The 20,305-nt window shown below is 41.1% G+C and overlaps 1 protein-coding gene across 1 annotated transcript in view; it reads left to right on the top strand.

The window, feature by feature from the left end:
• SRGAP1 (SLIT-ROBO Rho GTPase activating protein 1) overlaps positions 1-20,305 on the top strand; it is a 327,863-nt gene that overhangs the window by 251,117 nt on the left and 56,441 nt on the right. Inside the window, exons 9-10 of the mRNA XM_055395643.2 lie at positions 16,943-17,140; positions 17,600-17,684. Of these exons, the coding sequence (XP_055251618.1) occupies positions 16,943-17,140; positions 17,600-17,684 (283 nt within the window). The remainder of the gene's footprint in view (positions 1-16,942; positions 17,141-17,599; positions 17,685-20,305) is intronic.

Here is a 20,305-nt window from a genome sequence, read left to right as displayed (position 1 = left end):
CTTCATTGCACTCCAGAGAGAAGGAATCCAGTTCCACCCACCAGAACACCGACACAAGCTTCCCTAACCAGGGAACCTTGACAAGTCACCCGTCCAACCCCACAGACAGTGAGGAAACTACATAATAAAGAGAACTCCACAAACGGCCAGAAGAGGGAAAGGCCACCCCAAGCAAAGGAATAGAAGCAAGATGAAGAGGCAGAGAAATACCCAGCAAGTAAAGGAACAAGATAAATGCCCACCAACACAAACAAAAGAGGAAGATATAGGGAATCTACGTGATAAAGAATTTCGAATTTTGATAGTGAAAATGATTCAAAATCTTAAAAACAAAATGGAGTTACAGATAAATAACCTGGAGAAAAGGATTGAGAAGATGGAAGAAAGGTTTAATAAGGACTTACAGGAAATAAAAAAGTCAATATACAATGAATAATGCAATAGATGAGATCAGAAACACTCTGGAGGGAACAAACAGTAGAATAACAGGCAGAAGGCAGGATAAGTGAGCTAGAAGATAGAATTGTAGAAATAAATGAAACAGAGAGGAAAAAAGAAAAACGAATTAAAAGAAATGAGGACAATATTAGAGACCTCTGGGACAATGTTAAACGCTCCATATTCGAATCATAGGAGTCTCAGAAGAAGAAGACAAGAAGAAAGACCATGAGAGAATACTTGAGGAGGTAATAGTTGAAAATTTCCCTAAAATGGGGAAAGAAATAATCACCCAAGTCCAGGAAACCCAGAGAGTCCCCAACAGAATAAGCCCAAGGCGAAATACTCCAAGACACATATTAATCAAATTAACAAAGATCAAACACAACGAACAAATATTAAAAGCAGCAAGGGAAAAGCAGCAAATAACACACAAGGGGATTCCCATAAGGATAACAGCTGATCTTTCAACAGAAACTCTTCAGGCCAGGAGGGAATGGCAAGACATACTTAAAGTGATGAAAGAAAATAACCTACAGCTCAGATTACTGTACCCAGCAAGGATCTCATTCAAATATGAAGAAGAAATCAAAAGTTTTACAGACAAGCAAAAGCTGAGAGAATTCAGCATCAACAAACCAGCTCTTCAACAAATGCTAAAGGATCTTCTCTAGACAGGAAACACAGAAAGGGTGTATAAACTTGAACCCAAAGCAATAAAGAAAATGGCAACGGGATCATACTTATCAATAATTACCTTAAACGTAAATGGGTTGAATGCCCCAACCAAAAGACAAAGGCTGACTGAATGGATACAAAAACAAGACCCCCATATATGTTGTCTACAAGAGACCCACCTCAAAACGAGGGACACATACAGACTGAAAGTGAAGGGCTGGAAAAAAGATATTCCATGCAAATAGAGACCAAAAGAAAGCAGGAGTAACAATACTCATATCAGATAAAATAGACTTTAAGACAAAGGCTGTGAAAAGAGACAAAGAAGGACACTACATAATGATCAAAGGCTCAATTCAAGAAGAAGATATAACAATTATAAATATATATGCACCCAACATAGGAGCACCACAATATGTAAGACAAATGCTAACAAGTATGAAAGGGGAAATCAACAATAACACAATAATAGTGGGAGACTTTAATACCCGACTCACACCTATGGATAGATCAACTAAACAGAAAATTAACAAGGGAACACAAAAGTCAAATGATACAATAGACCAGTTAGACCTAATAGGTATCTATAGGACATTTCACCCCAAAACAATGAATTTCAACTTTTTCTCAAGCGCACACGGAACCTTTTCCAGGATAGATCACATCCTGGGCCATAAATCTAGCCTTGGTAAATTCAACAAAATTGAAATAGTTCCAAGCATCTTTTCTGACCACAATGCAGTAAGATTAGATCTCAATTACGGGAGAAAAACCATTAAAAATGCAAGCATATGGAGGCTGAACAACACGCTGCTGAATAATGAACAAAACATAGAAGAAATCAAAAGAGAAATCAAAATATGCATAGAAATGAATGAAAATGAAAACACAACAACCCAAAACCTCTGGGACACTGTAAAAGCAGTGCTAAGGGGGAAGTTCATAGCAGTACAGGCACACCTCAAGAAACAAGAAAACAGTCAACTAAATAACCTAACCCTACATCTCAAGAAACTAGAAAAGGAAGAAATTAAGAACCCCAGGGTTAGTAGAAGGAAAGAAATCGTAAAAATTAGGGCAGAGATAAATGCAAAAGAAGCAAAAGAGACCATAGCAAAAATCAACAAAGCCAAAAGCTGGTTCTTTGAGAAGGTAAATAAAATTGACAGACCACTAGCCAGACTCATCAAGAAACAAAGGGAGAAGAAACAAATCAATAAAATTAGAAATGAAAATGGAGAGATCACAACCAACAACACAGAAATACAAAGGATTATTAGAGAATACTGTCAGCAATTATATGGCAATAAAATGAATAACCTGGAAGAAATGGACAAATTCCTATAAAAGTACACCTTGCCAAAACTGAACCAGGAAGAAATAGAAAATCTGAACAGACCCATCACAAGCACGGAACTAGAGGCTGTAATCAGAAATCTTCCAGCAAAAAAGCCCAGGTCCAGACGGCTTCACAACTGAATTCTACCAAAAATTTAGAGAAGAGCTAACACCTATTCTACTCAAACTCTTCCAGAAAATTGCTGAGGAAGGAAAACTTCCAAACTCATTCTATGAGGCCACCATCACCCTAATCCCAAAACCTGGTAAAGATCCCACAAAAAAAGAAAACTACAGGCCAATATATGACCAACCTTGATAATATATTAAAAAGCAGAGACATTACTTTGCCAACAAAGGTCCGTCTAGTCAAGGCTATGGTTTTTCCCGTGGTCATGTATAGATGTGAGAGTTGGACTGTGAAGAAAGCTGATCGCCGAAGAATTGATGCTTTTGAACTGTGGTGTTGGAGAAGACTCTTGAGAGTCCCTTGGACTGCAAGGAGATCCAACCAGTCCATTCTAAGGGAGATCGATCCTCGGTGTTCTTTGGAAGGACTGATGCTGAAGCTGAAACTGCAATACTTTGGCCACCTCATGCGATGAGTTGACTCACTGGAAAAGACTCTGATGCTGGGAAAGGTTGGAGGCGGGAGGAGAAGGGGACAACCGAGAATGAGATGGCTGGATGGCATCACTGACTCTGTGGACATGAGTTTGAGTGAACTCTGGGAGTTGGTGATGGACAGGGAGGCCTGGCGTGCTGTGATTCATGGGGTCACGGAGAGTCGGACACGACTGAGCGACTGAACTGAACTGAACTGAACAGGCCAATATCACTGATGAACATAGATGCAAAAATCCTTAACAAAATTCTAGCAATCAGAATCCAACAACACATTAAGAAGATCATACATCATGACCAACTGGGCTTTATCCCAGGAACGCAAGGATTCTTCAATATCCGCAAATCAATCAGCATAATATACCACATTAACAAACTGAAAAATAAAAATCATATGATTATCTCAATAGATGCAGAGAAAGCCTTCGATAAAATTCAACATCCATTTATGATAAAAACCCTCCAGAAAGTGGGAATAGAAGGGACATATCTCAACATAATAAAAGCTATATATGACAAACCCACAGCAAACATTATCCTCAACCGTGAAAAACTGAAAGCATTTCGCCTAAAGTCAGGAACAAGACAAGGGTGTCCACTCTCACCACTACTATTCAACATAGTTCTGGAAGTTTTGGCTACAGCAATCAAAGCAGAAAAAGACATAAAAGGAATACAAATTGGAAAAGAAGAAGTAAAACTTTCACTGTTCGCTGATGACATGATCCTCTACACAGAAAACCCTAAAGACTCTACCAGAAAACTACTAGAGCTAATCAATGAATACAGTAAAGTTGCAGGATATAAAATCAACACACAGAAATCCCTTGCATTCCTATACACTAATAATGAGAAAATAGAAAGAGAAATTAAGGAAACTATTCCATTCACTGTTGGATCGAAAAGAATTAAATACTTAGGAATATATGTACCTAAGGAAACAAAAGACTTGTACACAGAAAACTGTAAAACACAGTGAAAGTAATCAAAGAGGACACTAGTAGATGGAGAAATATACCGTGTTCGTAGATTGGAAGAATAAATATTGTAAAAATGAGTATACTACCCAAAGTAATTTATACATTCAATGCAATCCCTATCAAGCTATCAACGATATTTTTCACAGAACTAGAACAAATAATCTCACAATTTGTATGGAAATACAAAAAACCTTGAATAGCCAAAGCAATCTTGAGGAAGAAAAATAGAACTGGGGGAATTAACCTGCTGGTCTTCAGACTCTACTACAAGCCACAGTCATCAAGACAGTATGGTACTGGCATAAAGACAGAAATATAGATCAATGGAACAAAATAGAAAGCCCAGAGATAAATCCACGCACCTATGGACACCTTTTCCAGTGAGTCAACCCGTCGCATGAGGTGGCCAAAGTATTGCAGTTTCAGCTTTAGCATCAGTCCCTCCAATGAACATCCAGGATTGATCTCCTTTAGAATGGACTGGTTGGATCTCCTTGCAGTCCAAGGGACTCTCAAGAGTCTTCTCCAACACCACAGTTCAAAAGCATCGATTCTTCGGCGATCAGCCTTCTTCACAGTCCAACTCTCACATCCATACATGACCACGGGAAAAACCATTGCCTTGACTAGACGGACCTTGGTTGGCAAAGTAATGTCTCTGCTTTTTAATATACTATCAAGGTTGGTCATAACTTTCCTTCCAAGGAGCAAGCGTCTTTTAATTTCATGGCTGCTGGGAAAGGTTGGGGGCGGGAGGAGAAGGGGACGACCGAGAATGAGATGGCTGGATGGCATCACCGGCTCTGTGGACATGAGTTTGAGTGTACTCCGGGAGTTGGTGATGGACAGGGAGGCCTGGCATGCTGTGATTCATGGGGTCGCGGAGAGTCGGACACAACTGAGCGACTGAACTGAACTGAACTGAACTGATGGACACCTTATCTTTGACAAAGGAGCCAAGAATATAAAATGGAGAAAAGACAGTCTCTTTAACAATTGGTGCTGGGAAAACTGGTCAGCCACTTGTAAAAGAATGAAACTAGAACACTTCCTAACACCATACACCAAAATAAACTCAAAATGGATTAGAGAGCTAAATGTAAGACCAGGAACTATAAAACTCCTAGAGGAGAACATAGGCAAAACACTCTCCGACATAAATCACAGCAGGATCCTCCAAGACCCACCTCCCAGAATATTGGAAATAAAAGCAAAAATAAACAAATGGGACCTAATTAAAATCAAAAGCTTCTGCACAGCAAAGGAAACTATAAGCAAGGTGAAAAGACAACCTTCAGAATGGGAGAAAATAATAGCAAATATAGCAACTGATAAAGGATTAATCTCCAAAATATACAAGCAGCTCCTGCAGCTCAATTCCAGAAAAATAAATGACCCAATCAAAAAATGGGCCAAAGAACTAAACAGACATTTCTCCAAAGAAGACATACAGATGGCTAACAAACACATGAAAAAATGCTCAACATCCCTCATTATCAGAGAAATGCAAATCAAAACCACAATGAGATACCATTTCACACCAGTCAGAATGGCTGCTATCCAAAAGTCTACATGCAATAAATGCTGGAGAGGGTGTGGAGAGAAGGGAACCCTCTTACACTATTGGTGGGAATGCAAACTAGTACAGCCACTATGGAGAACAGTGTGGAGATTCCTCAAAAAACTGGAAATAGAACTGCCTTATGATCCAGCAATCGCACTCCTGGGGATACACACTGAGGAAACCAGAATTGAAAGAGACGCTTGCACTCCAATATTCATTGCAGCACTGTTTATAATAGCCAGGACATGGAAGCAACCTAGATGTCCATCTGCAGATGAATGGATAAGAAAGCTTTGGTACATATACACAATGGAGTATTACTCAGCCATTAAAAAGAATGCATTTGAACCAGTTCTAATGAGGTGGATGAAACTAGAGCCTATTATACAGAGTGAAGTAAGCCAGAAAGAAAAACACCAATACAATATACTAACGCATATATATGGAATTTAGAAAGAAGCAAATGATAACCCTGTATATGAGACAGCAAAAGAGACACCGCCACCGCCGCCAAGTCACTTCAGTCGTGTCCGACTCTGTGTTACCCCATAGACGGAAGCCCACCAGGCTCCCCCGTCCCTGGGATTCTCCAGGCAAGAACACTGGAGTGGGTTGCCATTTCCTTCTCCAATGTGTGAAAGTGAAAAGTGAAAGTGAAGTCGCTCAGTCGTATCCGACCCTTAGCGACCCCACGGACTGCAGCCTACCAGGCTCCTCCATCCATGGGATTTTCTAGGCAAGAGTACTGGAGTGCCTTGCCATTGCCTTCTCCGAAAAGAGACACAGGTGTATATATAAAACAATCTTTGGGACTCTGTGGGAGAGGGTGAGGGTGGAATGGTTTGGGAGAATGGCACTGAAACATGTATATTATCATATGTGAAACAAATCGCCAGTTCAGAGTCGATGCATGTTACAGGATGCTCGGGGCTGGTATGCGGGGATGACCCAGAGGGATGATAAGGGGAGGAGGGAGGTGGGAGGGGGGTTCGGGAGGGGGAACTCATGTACACCCGGGGCGGATTCATGTCAATGTATGGCAAAACCAACCAATATAATATTGTAAAATAAAATTAAAAATTAAAAAAAAAGAACTACTGCACAATTGCACTTATCTCACACACTAGCAAAGAAATGCTCAAAATTCTCTAAGCAAGGCTTCAACACTGTGTGAACCGTAAACTCGCAGATGTCCACGCTGGATTTAGAAAAGGCAGAGGAACCAGTTATCACATTGACAGCATCTGTTGGATCATTGAAAAAGCAAGAGAATTCCAGAAAAACTTCTGCTTTATTGACTACACCAAAGCCTTTGACTGTGTTCAGTTCAGTTCGGTCACTTAGTCATGTCCAACTCTTTGCTACCCAATGAATTACAGCACGCCAGACCTCCTGTCCATCACCAACACCCGGAGCTCACTCAAACTCATGTCCATCGAGTTGGTGATGCCATCCAGCCATCTCATTCTCTCCGTCCCCTTCTCCTCCTGCCTTCAATCTCTCCCAGCATCAGGGTCTTTTGCAGTGAGTCAGTTATTCGCATCAGGTGGCCAAAGTACTGGAGTTTCAGCTTCAGCATCAGTCCTTCCAATGAACACTCAGGACTGATTTCCTTTAGGATTGACTGGTCGGATTTCCTTGCACCTCAAGGGATTCTCAAGAGTCCTCTCCAACATGACAGTTCAAAAGCATCAATTCTTTGGCGCTCAGCTTTCTTTATAGTCCAGCTTTCAGATCCATACATGACCACTGGAAAAACCATTGCCTTGACTAGATCGACCTTTGTTGGCAAAGTAATGTCTCAACTTTTTAACATGCTGTCTAGGTTGGTCATAGCTTTTCTTCCAAGGAGCAAGCATCTTTTAATTTCATGGCTGCAATCACCATCTGCAGTGATTTTTGGAGCCCCCCAAAATAAAGTCTGCCACTGTTTCCCCATCTATTTGCCATGAAGTCATTGGACCAGATGCCATGATCTTAGTTTTCTGAATGTTGAGTCTTAAGCCAACTTTTTCACTCTCTTCTTTTACTTTCATAAAGAGGCTATTTAGTTCTTCTTTGCTTTCTGCCATAAAGGTGGTGTCATCTGCACATCTGAGGTTATGGATATTTCTCCCAGAAATCTTGATTCCAGTTTGTGCTTCATCGAGCCCAGCGTTTCACATGATGTACTCTGCATATAAATTAAATAAGCAGAGTGAAAATATACAGCCTTGATGTACTCCTTTTCCTATTTGGAACCAGTGTGTTGTTCCATGTCGAGTTCTAACTGTTTCTTCCTGACCTGCGTACAGATTTCTCAAGCGGCAGGTCAGGTGGTCTGGTATTCCCATCTCTTGAAGAATTTTCCACAGTTTGCTGTGATCCACACAATCAAAGGCTTTGGCATAGTCAATAAAGCAGAAGTAGATGTTTTTCTGGAACTCTTTTGCTTCTTCGGATATGAGAGCTGGACTGTAAAAAAAGCTGAGCACCAAAGAATTGATGCTTTTGAACTGTCATGTTAAAGAGCACTCTTGAGAATCCCTTGGAGTGCAAGGACATCCAACCAGTCAATCCTAAAGGAAATCAGTCCTGACTATTCATTGGAAGGACTGATGCTGAAGCTGAAACTCCAATACTTTGGCCACCTGATGCAAAGAACTGACTTATTAGAAAAGACCTTGATGCTGGGAAAGATTGAAGGCTGGAGGAGGAGGAGATAACAGAGGATGAGATGGTTGGATGGCATCACAGATTTGATGGCCATTAGTTTGAGTAAGCTCCAGGAGTTGTTAATGAGCAGGGAAGCCTGGTGTGCTGCAGTCCATGGGGTCACAGAGAGTCAGAAGGGACTGAGGGACTGAAATGAAATGAACCGGATGTATTACAATGAGTGTATAATGAGGCTCAAGGTGTACTGGGAGTTGAATCTTCTGCCATCTTGGGTCCAATTGTTTCAATCAGTTTTTGTTGGATCCTCAATGGCTGTGTCATTCTTTGAATGGTTGTGTACTTCCCTCTTCCCTCCTATCTCACCTTTATCAGTGCCAAAGAAATGGAAAATGAATTGCATAAGTAAAGCAATTAGGTCTTCCTTTTTTTTAGGACAATCTTACTTTTAATTTGTTGGCCCCATTTTCAGACCATTTGTACCAGTATTTGGTTCAGTAAATATAGCTTTCACAAGCGTGTGACTTCTATGCCATGAGTAAAACTGTCGCATATATTAAAACATCTAGTACCTCTTTCTCTGGGGACCCCCTAACCTATCTGCTTTACATTTCTATCTGTGGTGGAAGAATCACATCTCCCTCCCACATTTCCCCTAATACCACTGACTGCAGCAAAATCCCAAGTCATGTCCATCATTGATCAGACTCTTAAGGGCAGTTGTCAGATTCTTCTAAGACTTGGTATAAGATGTGAAGCTTGATAACCACTTAATCATGATTGCTGTATCTGATGATCTCTGTGGCTTTAGCTTCATTTTTCTTTATTTATCTAACCTTCTACTGATGAGCTTGGCAGTAAAAGCCCAAGTAAAAGCTCACTGCCATTTGTCCCTTAAATGATAACAGCATCTTGGCCAACATTGAAAAGAGGATCAACTGTTTTTCAATGAAAACGTGTATTTTTAGAACGGGTCTGTGGTATGTGTGTGTTTGTGTGTAAACATTGTATTTTTAGAAGGGGTCTGTGTGTGTGTGTGTATTTTGTTTCAAATAAGCTTTAACTTATTGGAGGGAGGGCCCTGATCCAGCAGAATACCAAGCAGAATGAGAAGAGTTTCTGCAAATGGGCTAAAAGTGATCGGCAGTCAGGACATCCAGAAGAAAATGGCAGAGCTCAGGATGACCGTCAGCAAGGAGACCCCATGTTATTGGTGTATGCCAAGCATTCCTCTGGCATCTGTCGATTTGGAAGGAGGAAGACTTCAGCATCCACCATCCATTCAGTTCATTTTCACTGCTGTCTGGAGAATCTGCTGTGTTCCAGACACTGCGCTGGTTAATAAGCTGTCCCTGACCTCAAGGTGCTCCCACTGGAGACAGAAGACAGAGGCCTTCTATACAGTGTGTTATAGGTGCTCATGAGAAATGGATTTGAGATCATGCCCACCAGACCACTGTTGGGAAAAGGTCCACCCAGATGGGTCATTAAATCAGAGTCTAGCAGCCGTAGGAAAGCAGGCTTTCTGAGATGCGGCTGACTCAGAGACATTGTTCAGAGAGCTCTAGGCAATGATGATGTTCTCATCTTCAGATTAAGTTGTATCATTGCTGAGAATAAATTTTGCTCAGAAAATTTTGTTCTCAGAAGTCTAGAGAGCCTGGTATTTGTAAACAGGCGTCTCAAATGGAAGTATGTAGATTTTAAACTTGCATCTTAAATGCAAGTAGGTAGATTACTAGTGTGAATTCATCTGGAATGGTAATATGACCCTTTCCCAAACCAAGGGGAGGGGTAGCAAAAGTTGGACTGTTTTTTCAAATCTGGCCACACCTTACCCAGCACTGATAAGGTCACCTGCATCTGTGTCCCCTGTTGAGGTACCAGGGGCAAAGGAAGTATGCTGCCGCTGCTCCTGCCATATATGGCCTGTGCCAGCAGTAAGTTTCTGTACCCTTGGTCGATTAACTGTGGCATTAATCCAATTCATATGTGTGGGTGGATGTGTGTGGTCTCTTTCTCCTAACTTCTACTACATCTGAAATGATGCAGTGCTGTAACTGAAATACTTTCAAGGTCAGGGTTGGCAAGGAGGGAGTAGTTAAGTGGGAAGGTAGGGAAGGGCTTAGGAGCTGCCTTTACCAATGGAGTGACAAGTCTTAAAGGACGAATAGGCCTGCAGCAAGTGCAAGACACAAGGCACAGTGCCATAAAGTAATGTCTGTGTTAGGAGTTGAATTGTATACGCTCCCCAGATTCATGTGCTGAAGTCCTAACCCGCAGTACTTCAGAAGGCGACCTTATTTGAAGATATGGTGTTGTCACAGAGGTAATCAAGTTAAGGTGACTCAGTGGTAAAGTGGGAAAGAATCCACTGCCAATGCAGGAGATGCGAGTTTGATCCCTGAGTCAGGAGAATCCCCTGGAGAAGGAAATAGGAACCCACTCCCATATTCTTGCCTGGGAAATCCCATGGACAGAGGAGCCTAGCGGGCTATAGTCCATGGGGTCCCAAAAGAGCTGGATACGACTTAGGGACTAAAACAGCAGTCAAGTGCCATCATTAGAGTGGACCTAACCAGTGTGACCGATGTCCTTATATTAAGGGGAAACACAGATGGAGAGAAGACAGACAAAGACGATGACCGTCTATATGCCAAGAAGGCAGGGCTGCAACAGCTCCTTCCTCATAGCCTCAGAAGGTGCCAGCACACACCTTGATCTCAAGCTTCTGGCCTCCAAAACTACAAGGCAATAAATTTCCGATGTTTAAGCCACAGAGTATGTGGCACTTTACAGCAGCGCTAGAAAACTAAACCAGTGTGTTCAGAAAAGGAAACTTCTTGTTTTCTCTAATAATTGTAATGTCCTGGGGAAGAAAGGCAAAAGCGCCCATCTACAGAAGCCCACAGAAATCTCCTCTCCCCCGTCATTCATTTGGATCTGCATATCAGAGTCCAGGCCACCTGGCCACTCCCCTGGTACCTCACGTTCTTCAGGATTTTTCATAATTCCTTGTCGTGTTTTTGGCTTCTCCTCTACCAAACCCAGTTGCATCTCCCTGCTACTGATCAGGAGTCGTTACAAGCCTCTTGTTAGCTGTTTCATATTTGCCTCATTATATTCTCCCCTGTGACTTATTAACATGGCCTGTGTGTGTCAGAAGCTAGTGTTCTTCTTCGTCAAGAACATCCCATGGGATAATATGTAGTCCCAGCCACTGTGTCTGATGGCTTCTGTCACATCCTTTATTCTTCCTGACAGTTCCAAATTTAACCTTGACACTTACTTCTGAGAAAGAAGTTTAAAAAAAGAAAAATAGTATTGTTGAGATTGACAAGGAATCACATGACTACTGCTGGTCCACAGTGTGAGCCATAGTCTCTGGGTCTGTTCCCAGGGGCTTGGGTGGGTGTGGCACCTGCTAGGTCACTGGACAGATCCTTGGCGGGCAGGGCTGGCCAAGACTGCAGCTGAGCCTAGCTATATCTGAGTCCCGAGTCCACTCTAGGGTCCCCACCTGGCACCAAGGTCTGCACGCAGGCCAGCCCCTGGGGGCACAGATGGGCATGTCTCCCTCCTGGTTCCTAGGTAGGCAGGACTGCTCTTGGATCACTACTGAGAAGAACTGGATTCAAGTTACAGGGCTGCTTCAAGATCCAGAGTTGGACAGAGTTTGGTGGGCCTGCTTCTGGAAACACAAACGGGCTTATTTCTTATTGAGTCCCTAGCGTAGCTATAATTATTCATAGGCCATTGTTAAGAGGTATTGGATCCAAGTTACAGGGATACTGTATTATTCACAGATACAATGAGGTTGGTGGGCCTGCTCCCAGTACACAGGTGTGCCTCTTGGCAGGTCCCTGGGCAATAGGACTGCTCTCAGACCTAGGCTGGGAGGAACTGCAACTGCATCATGAGCTGTTCTAGGGTCCACAGCTAAGGCCAAGATCAGCAAGGTTATTTGGGGCACATGTGGGCTTGACCCCTCCTGGGTCCCTTGGCAGATAGTGCTGCTGGCTGGACCAATGCCAAACAGGACTCTGGCTGAGTCTACAAGGGGATGGAGCTGTTTCCAGGTCCTGTTGCCAGGACCAAGGTTGGCAAGTCTGCCACCTGGGCACAGGCCAGCTTTCTCATATTGGTCCTCGTCAGCTGTGGGCTCCAGTGAGGTTTTACAAACTCCCACCTAGACCCCAAAGCTCCCACAAAGTCATTTTGTCCATGGATGGCTGCCAGAGTGTTGTTTCTATGGGGTATGTGAATAGCAGACCTCTTATTCTACCATCTCTCTGACATCACCTACAAGATGGTGAGTCTTCTCCTTCAGCCTGTAGATATTTAATCATGACTTAAAGTAACTACTTCTAATGTTATTTTTAAAGTCATCGTTAGTATGCTTTTTTCCCAGTGTCTTTGGCATTGTGCATATCCTCAGGAATAATGACTGCGTCTGTTAAATTTTTTGCCTCCTTTTAAAATTTACTCTGTCACATAACCTCTCTAAGCCTCTGAACTAGCACTGATAGCTAGTGTTTATTCTCTAAACAATATTCTGTTCAAATAAACAACAAAAAGTTGAACATATTTCAAAAATATATTGCACTAAACATATTGTTTAAAAATTGAACATATTTCCACTTTCTGTAATGATGGATTGAGTCACTCAGCTGATTCTTTCAGCATTTCACTATCCAGGGCAAGGTACATGGCCAAGCCTGAAATCCATGATGTAAGGAACCATATGTTCCCAAAAGGAAAAGCATCAGATTATTTTGAACAGAAATAAAATCTAGTGATTCTGAACTATTAGTGCCCCTAATGACTTGGAAAAATAAATGAACATTCTATCAGGATGATAATCTCACCTTAGAGCTCAAATAATTCTACCAAAAATGTCCAGCAAAGATAACTAGGTACATAAGGAGACAAGATGTAATGAGTGGTAGCCAGAAGACATAATAGACAATAGAAACAAATTATCAGAAACAAACTGTAAAAGATCTCTTTACTGTGTTTAAGGAGATAAAAGCCAAGCTTAGATTTCAGAAGGGCATTATTATAACCTACAAACAGTGAAATAAATTTGAAAATGAACCACACAGAAATTCTAGAGTTGAGAAATATAGAAATACCAAAATACCAAATACCAAAGTACAGAAATACCAAAATACAGAAAAACCCAAATTAATAAATCAGTGCATGGTTTTAACATCAGATTAGATACAGCTGAAGAGTGAATTATCAAAATGAAAGACAAATTAGAAGAGAGTAATCAAAATGCAGCACGGAAAAACAAAAGGATAGAAAATGCGAAGAGAATGGTAAGCTACAGAGGACATAATTAAACTCCCCCCAAAAAAATGATAGAGACAAAAGTAGAGTTGATATTTGCAAAGGTAATTGTATCTGGAGTTTTGTCAGAGCTTAAGAAAAATAACACACAATTCAAGAAATCTGAATATATTTAGAAAAAGCTTTTAAAATCCTTACCTAGACGCATTATAGTTAAACTGTAAAAAACTTTAAAAGCAGCTGGAGAAAGAAAGCAGAGTTCTTTCAAAGTATGATAAACTGACAGTAAACTTCTCATTCAGCAGGAATATGGAAGCCACAAGAAAGTACAGTGATATCTTAAATGTACTAAAGGAAAGTAACTGCCCACCAAGGGGAAAAAGATATCTTTCATAATTGAAGGTGAAATAAAAGATATTTTTAAATCAATAAAGACTGAGTTCACTGCCAGCAGATTCATGCTAAAAAGAATTTCTAAATAGAAAACAAATTTATGGTTACCAAAGGGAAAGAAGAAGGATAAGTTAGGAGTATGGGATTAACAGATACACATTACTATATATAAAATAGATGTTTGTCATTCAGTCACTAAGTTGTGTCTCTTTGTGACCCCATGGACAGCAGTACACCAGGCTTCCCCCCGTCCTTCACCATTTCCCGAAGCTTACTGAAACTCATGTCCATTGAGTCAATGATCCCATCCAACCATCTCATCTTCTGTCACTCCCTCTCCTTATTGTTAAACAGATGTAGCAATAAGAATTTACTGTATAGCACAAAGAACTATATTTAATATAATAACCTATGATGGAAAAGAATCTAAAAAACTATATGTGTGTGTATATATATATAACTGAATTACTTTGCTGTACACCTGAAACTAACATAATATTGTAAGTCAACTATATTTTTTTAAAAAAAGAATTTCTAAAAGGTGTTCTTAAAAATATAAGAGATAGAAATCAAAGAATGTAATAATTATATGGATAAAGCTAAATGAATGCTGACTAGATCACAATAATGTCTTATATATAAATGTATACAAATATTTACATATATATCATGTTATGAAACATGACCAAAAAAAGCATATAATTCAGGAAAAGTGAATGGTTTTAAGATGTTCTAAACTCTGTACAGGCTTCCCTGGTGTCTCAGTGGTAGAGAATCCACCTGCCAATGCAGGAGATACGAGTTCAATCCCTGGGTCAGGAAGATCCTCTGGAGAAGGAAATGACAAACCACTCCAGTGTTCTCGCCTAGGAAATCCCATGGAGAGGAGCCTAGAAAGCTACAGTCCGTGGGGTCATAAAAGTGACAGTCAGACATGACTTAGCAACTAAACAACAACAACACACCCTGTACATTGTCTGGGAAGAGGATGAAGTTATCAATTTACGAAGATTCTGATAAGCAAAGGTGGAGTACAGCCTAATTGTGCAAGATAAATTGAAAAGTCCCCAGAAGATAGCATAAAACATTATGCTACTTGTGACTACTTATGAGATGGGAAAATACTTCTTAAATAGGACACAAAAAGCCCTGATTTCAAAGGAAAGGATTGGTAAATTGATTACATTTAAACTAGAGACTATTAGTCTAAATACTATAGAAAGAGTAAAAAGCCACAGTATAGAGTAGGAAAAGATATTTGCAACACATATAGCTAACCAAAAACTCATGTACATATTACAAATCAGTGAGAGACAGACTCCTCACCCAATATAAGATTGAGCAAGAGATTTAAACAAACTGTGTCCAAGAGAGAGAATCTAAATTGCCTTAAACATGTGATGATGTGCTCAATCTCAACCATCAGAGAAATGCATATTAAATCCACAATGTGATACAGTTACACACCCAATGTAATGATTTATTTGGTTTTTGTTTTTTCTTCTGGCCATGCTACAAGGCATGTGGGATCCTAGTTCCCCAACCAGGGACAAACCCAAGCCCCCAGCAGTGGAAGTTCAGAATCTTAACCACTGAACTGCCCGGGAAGTTCCATCAACACAATGGTTTAATTTTTTAAAACTGACAGTACCAGTTGTTGAGGATGTGGAGTAATAGGAATTCTCCTCCTGTGTTGGTGGGAATACAAATGAGAATAATAGTTTCCCTGGTGGCTCAGAGGTTAAAGCGTCTGCCTCCAATGCGGGAGACCCGGGTTCGATCCCTGGGTCGGGAAGATCCCCTGGAGAAGGAAATGGTAACCCACTCCAGTATTCTTGCCTGGAGAATCCCATGGACAGAGAAGCCTGGTAGGCTACAGTCCATGGGGTCGCAAAGAGTCGGACACGACTGAGCGATGGAACGGAACGGAACTCTGCAAAACAGTGTGGAATACCCAATAAGCAGCAAGTCTACTCAAGTATGTGTGGCCCAACAAAAATGTGTTCATAGCAATATTATTCATAGTGGCCCCAAATCAGAAATAAGTCATCTATCAACAGTAAAAGGGATGAATTGTAGTGTATTCTTACAATGAATATTCAGCAGTGAAATAGTATACTCATGAGAAATGAATAAATCTTACTATATAAAGTTGAGTAAAAGAAGCAAGACAAAAATCCTACATGCTATAGTACTTAGTAGCTACCTTTAGGGAGGAGAAAAGCGTGTATGGTGATTGGGAGAAGCACAGGGTACTCATAATGTACTAGATTTCTTTATCTGAGTGGTAATCACATGAATGTGTTCAGTCGGTGATAATTCATAAAGCCATACTTACTGTTTATGCATTTTTCTGTGTGTAATTTCACTTCAGTTAAACTTAAGGTTCTTTAAAAATGTAATTGAGAGAGTACCCAGTGATAGATGAGATTTACAAGAACTCATATGTGAATGATGTCCTTAGGATAATTTTGAAGGAAGCCTCTCCTTATATTTGTGACATGAGGTATTGTTTACCTGTCTGTCTCCCCTGCTGTTATTGTTCATTAGCTAAGTTGTGTCCAACTCTTTGAGACCCCATGAAACGCAGTGCACCAGGCTTCCCTGTCCTTCACCATCTCCCCAAGCTTGCTCAAACTCAGGTCCATTGAGTTGGTGATGACATCCAACCATCTCATCCTGTCGCCCCCTTCTCCCCTTGCCCTCAATCTTGCCCAGCATCAGGGTCTTCTTCAGTAAGTCAGCTCTTTGCATCAGGTGGCCAAAGTATTGGAGTTTCAGCATCAGTCCTTTCAATGAATAATCAGTGGTGATTTCCTTTAGGATTGATTGGTTTGATCTCCTTGCTGTTCCCCCAGTGGACTCTGAACTTTGGATGGGAGGGCCTGTGCCCCCATTTCTGACTGACAGAGTGGTTTCTCACTGAGCGTGGGATTCATGAAGTAAGGTACTCACTGGAGGGATGTCCTGCTGTTCCCAGGTTAAGAAAACGACTGAGGCCACCCTGCAGACAATCCAGGATATGGTCACTATTGAGGACTACGATGTTTCTGAATGCTTCCAACACAGTCGCTCCACAGAGTCTGTGAAGTCTACGGTCTCTGAAACCTATCTGAGTAAGCCCAGCATCGCCAAGAGAAGAGCCAACCAGCAGGAGACCGAGCAGTTCTACTTCATGGTACGTCTGCTGCTTCCCCAGTGTCTTTTGGGGCTCCACTCTGGGGTCCCCCAGCTCTGTTTTTGGAATTGTATCAGAATCATCTAGGGGTCTTTATTAAGACCAGAGTTCCCAATTCAGCAATTCTGGGATATGGTTTAGGAGATAGTGCCGTTATGCAGACAAAGTTAAAGCGGGCCGCTCTAAAACAGAACTTTTAAATGATCTCATGAACATACATGTCACCACGAGAGCTTGTTAAAATGCCGGTTCTGATCCCAATAGTCCTGGCGTGGGTGGCACTGAGAGTTCACACCTCTAATAGGCTGATGCCGCTGGTCTACATCAGAACCATACTTTGCATAGCAAGATTCTAGGATCTAGAAGGTAAGAATGGCTGGATTTTTAGATATCCTGTGGGAAGTTCCTTGACATCAAATAGTTTCTTTTAAAGTTAAAAATGTATCTTTCCTTTTGCAGAAACTCAGAGAATATTTGGAGGGTAGTAATCTCATCACAAAACTTCAAGCCAAGCATGACTTGTTGCAGAGGACTCTTGGAGAAGGTCAGTTATCTGCCATAGTTGGGGAGATGACCTGGATTATATCTTGTGTTGTGTATGTGTTCCATGAAGAATATGAACCGTGAATTTGTGCTGGAAGAAGCAGAGAACAGCATATGTTTAGATTTGGCTTTGTCTGTGTAAGAATCAAATTTTCCCTGCAACTATTTCCTTTTATCCCTTTTTCTTTTGGAGGCTGTGCCACACTTCCCAGGTGGCTCAGTGGTTCTGCCTGCCAAGCAGGAGACATGGATTCAATCCCTGGGTTGTAAAGATCCCCTGGAGAAGGAAATGGCAGCCCACTCCAGTATTCTTGCCTGGAAAATCCCATTGACAGAGGAGCCTGGCGGGCTAGAGTCCATGTGGTCAGAGAAGACTCAGACGTGACTGAGTGACTAAACAACAGCACATGACTTATGGGATTTAGCTCCCCAATCAGGGATGGAACCCAGGCTCCCATTAGTAAGGGGGCAGAGTGCTAACCACTGGACCACCAGGGAATTCTCCGAAATTGTTTTCCGTATAAACTTGATGCTCACCTGGAGGCAGAGCAGTGAAATCTAGGGAGGGCTGAAAAGCCAACACAGAGCTGCAAAGAAGGGTCTTCAGAGCCCAGTGCTTCTAGGAGTACAGAAGTACAAGGAACCGCGCCTGTGCCCACCTGCTGGCAGCCCCCTTCTCTCCCCAGTCACTTCTTCCTTTCCTTGGTGTATTTCCCCTTCCAGACCCTTCCAGTCCCACCCCTTTTGTTTAAATGGGCTGGTATTTGTTGTCCCATCTACTGCCTTTTTGGACTCTAGAAACCAGTTAAACCAGTTTGGGTACCTTCCCCCTCCTCCCCACCAGTAAGATTGGTCTTAGTTGAGAGATCTTTTCATTCTATTACTATATCTAGTAAAAATAAAAACAACAATAGCAACCACTTATAGAAAGCTCTCTGTGTGCCAGGCATTGTCTTGAGCTGTATATTTAACTGAGCACTATTAATTTCCCCATTTTTCACAGATGGGAAAACTGAGGCGAGAGAAAGGATTACAAGCACAAGGGATAGTGTAGATGTTTTTTTTCTTTTCATCTTTGTGAAATTTAAAAAGGGGAGAAAAAAACTGCCAGGTCCCTGTCCTAAGTACCTCAGTACTTAGGACACATTTTTTAACACATTTTTAATTCTTATTTTTCACACTAGATCTTGCTGGAAGTTATAAAAAGTGAAAGACAATACAGATGGGAGAGGGAAATCAGGGTGCGAGTTGTGTGAACAACTCAGGCTAGAAAGAGTTGACCTAAACTCTTGCCTCCTACAGTTTTAGAACTTTCCTGCCCAGAAAACAAGGTGTTTCCATCAGCTTATCTCCTGGTCTCCTCCAAAGGACTCATTATCCTCAGGGAATGTCCACATGTAGAAAGGTCATCATAACCTGAAATACCATGAATTGCAGTTAGAATGCCAGACTCTAAGATAAAAGGCCAGTTTTACTTAGAAAAAAAATAATAATAACACTTAAAGTATTAAAAAGTGTCTTAGAAAATTATTGTTGCTAAGTCATGTCTGACTCTGCAACCCAGCGGACTGCAGCAAGCCAGGCTTCCCTATCCTTCCAGTATCTCCCAGAGTTCACTCAAACTCACGTCCATTGAGTCGGTGGTGCCATCCAACCATCTCACCCTCTGTCATCCCCTTCTCCTCCTGCCCTCAATCTTTCCCAGCACCAGGGGCTTTTCCAGTGAACTGGCTCTTCACATCAGGTGACCAAAAAATCAAGTAACTAAATATAATCTGTGAATATTCATTAGATTGTGAATCAGAAATCAAAAGATGCTTTAGTGATAATTGGGGAAATTTAAATACAGACTATTTTATATAATATTATTGAATGAATTTTTTCATTTTCCTAGATACGATAAATTTATGGAGGAGAACATTCTTATTTTTAAGAAATGCTTACTAAGTGTCCTAATTCTGCAACTTACTTTCAGATGGCTCAGGAAAAAAGACATATGTAAGAATGAGGGAAAGAGAAGGAAATAAAGTCATTATGTGAAATGTTATCAGTTGGGAAATCTACGTGAAAGTATAAGAATGTTCCCTGTACCAGTCTTTCAGTTTTTCTGTAACAGAAGTTTGAACCTTAAAAAAGAAAAAGCCCTTTTTTTCTTTGAATAATTGTCTTACCTCAGCTATTATGTCTTTTTCTTGTTTTTCTCCTCATAATATGTGAAGTCTTCTTCTTTTTTCCATTTTTCACAAATGCCTTATATTTCAGTGATGCCCCAAGGTGCCAGTCCCAAAGCATAAATTATCTTAAGTGCAGCTGAATACTTACAGGACTGGAGACACCACTTAAGAAATTGTGAGTTGGAAGGAATGAAGTAGTGGGTGAATTCATTCTTGGCGCTGCAGGCAGACATGTGTTAATACTCTGATCACATTCTGAAACCTTTATGGTACTCATTGTACATAGATTCCCTTCTATCTCCTGGAGAGGAAACCCCGCTGGTTGATACAATTTTATATGCCATTATTGGCTAGGGCTATATTTTAGCCAGATTCGTCTTTAGCTGCTGAACTGTATAAAACTATATCATACCTGGTGAACTCTGTGCCAGGATTTCTCCTCTTGTAA

The sequence above is a fragment of the Moschus berezovskii genome, chromosome 6, assembly GCF_049115385.1.
Source record: "Moschus berezovskii isolate FMDL1 chromosome 6, NW_MosBer_1.0, whole genome shotgun sequence".
In the NCBI taxonomy this organism is placed as follows: domain Eukaryota; kingdom Metazoa; phylum Chordata; class Mammalia; order Artiodactyla; family Moschidae; genus Moschus; species Moschus berezovskii.
The sequence above is the reverse complement of the archived record's forward strand: the minus strand, read 5'-3'. Positions and strand labels throughout refer to the sequence as shown.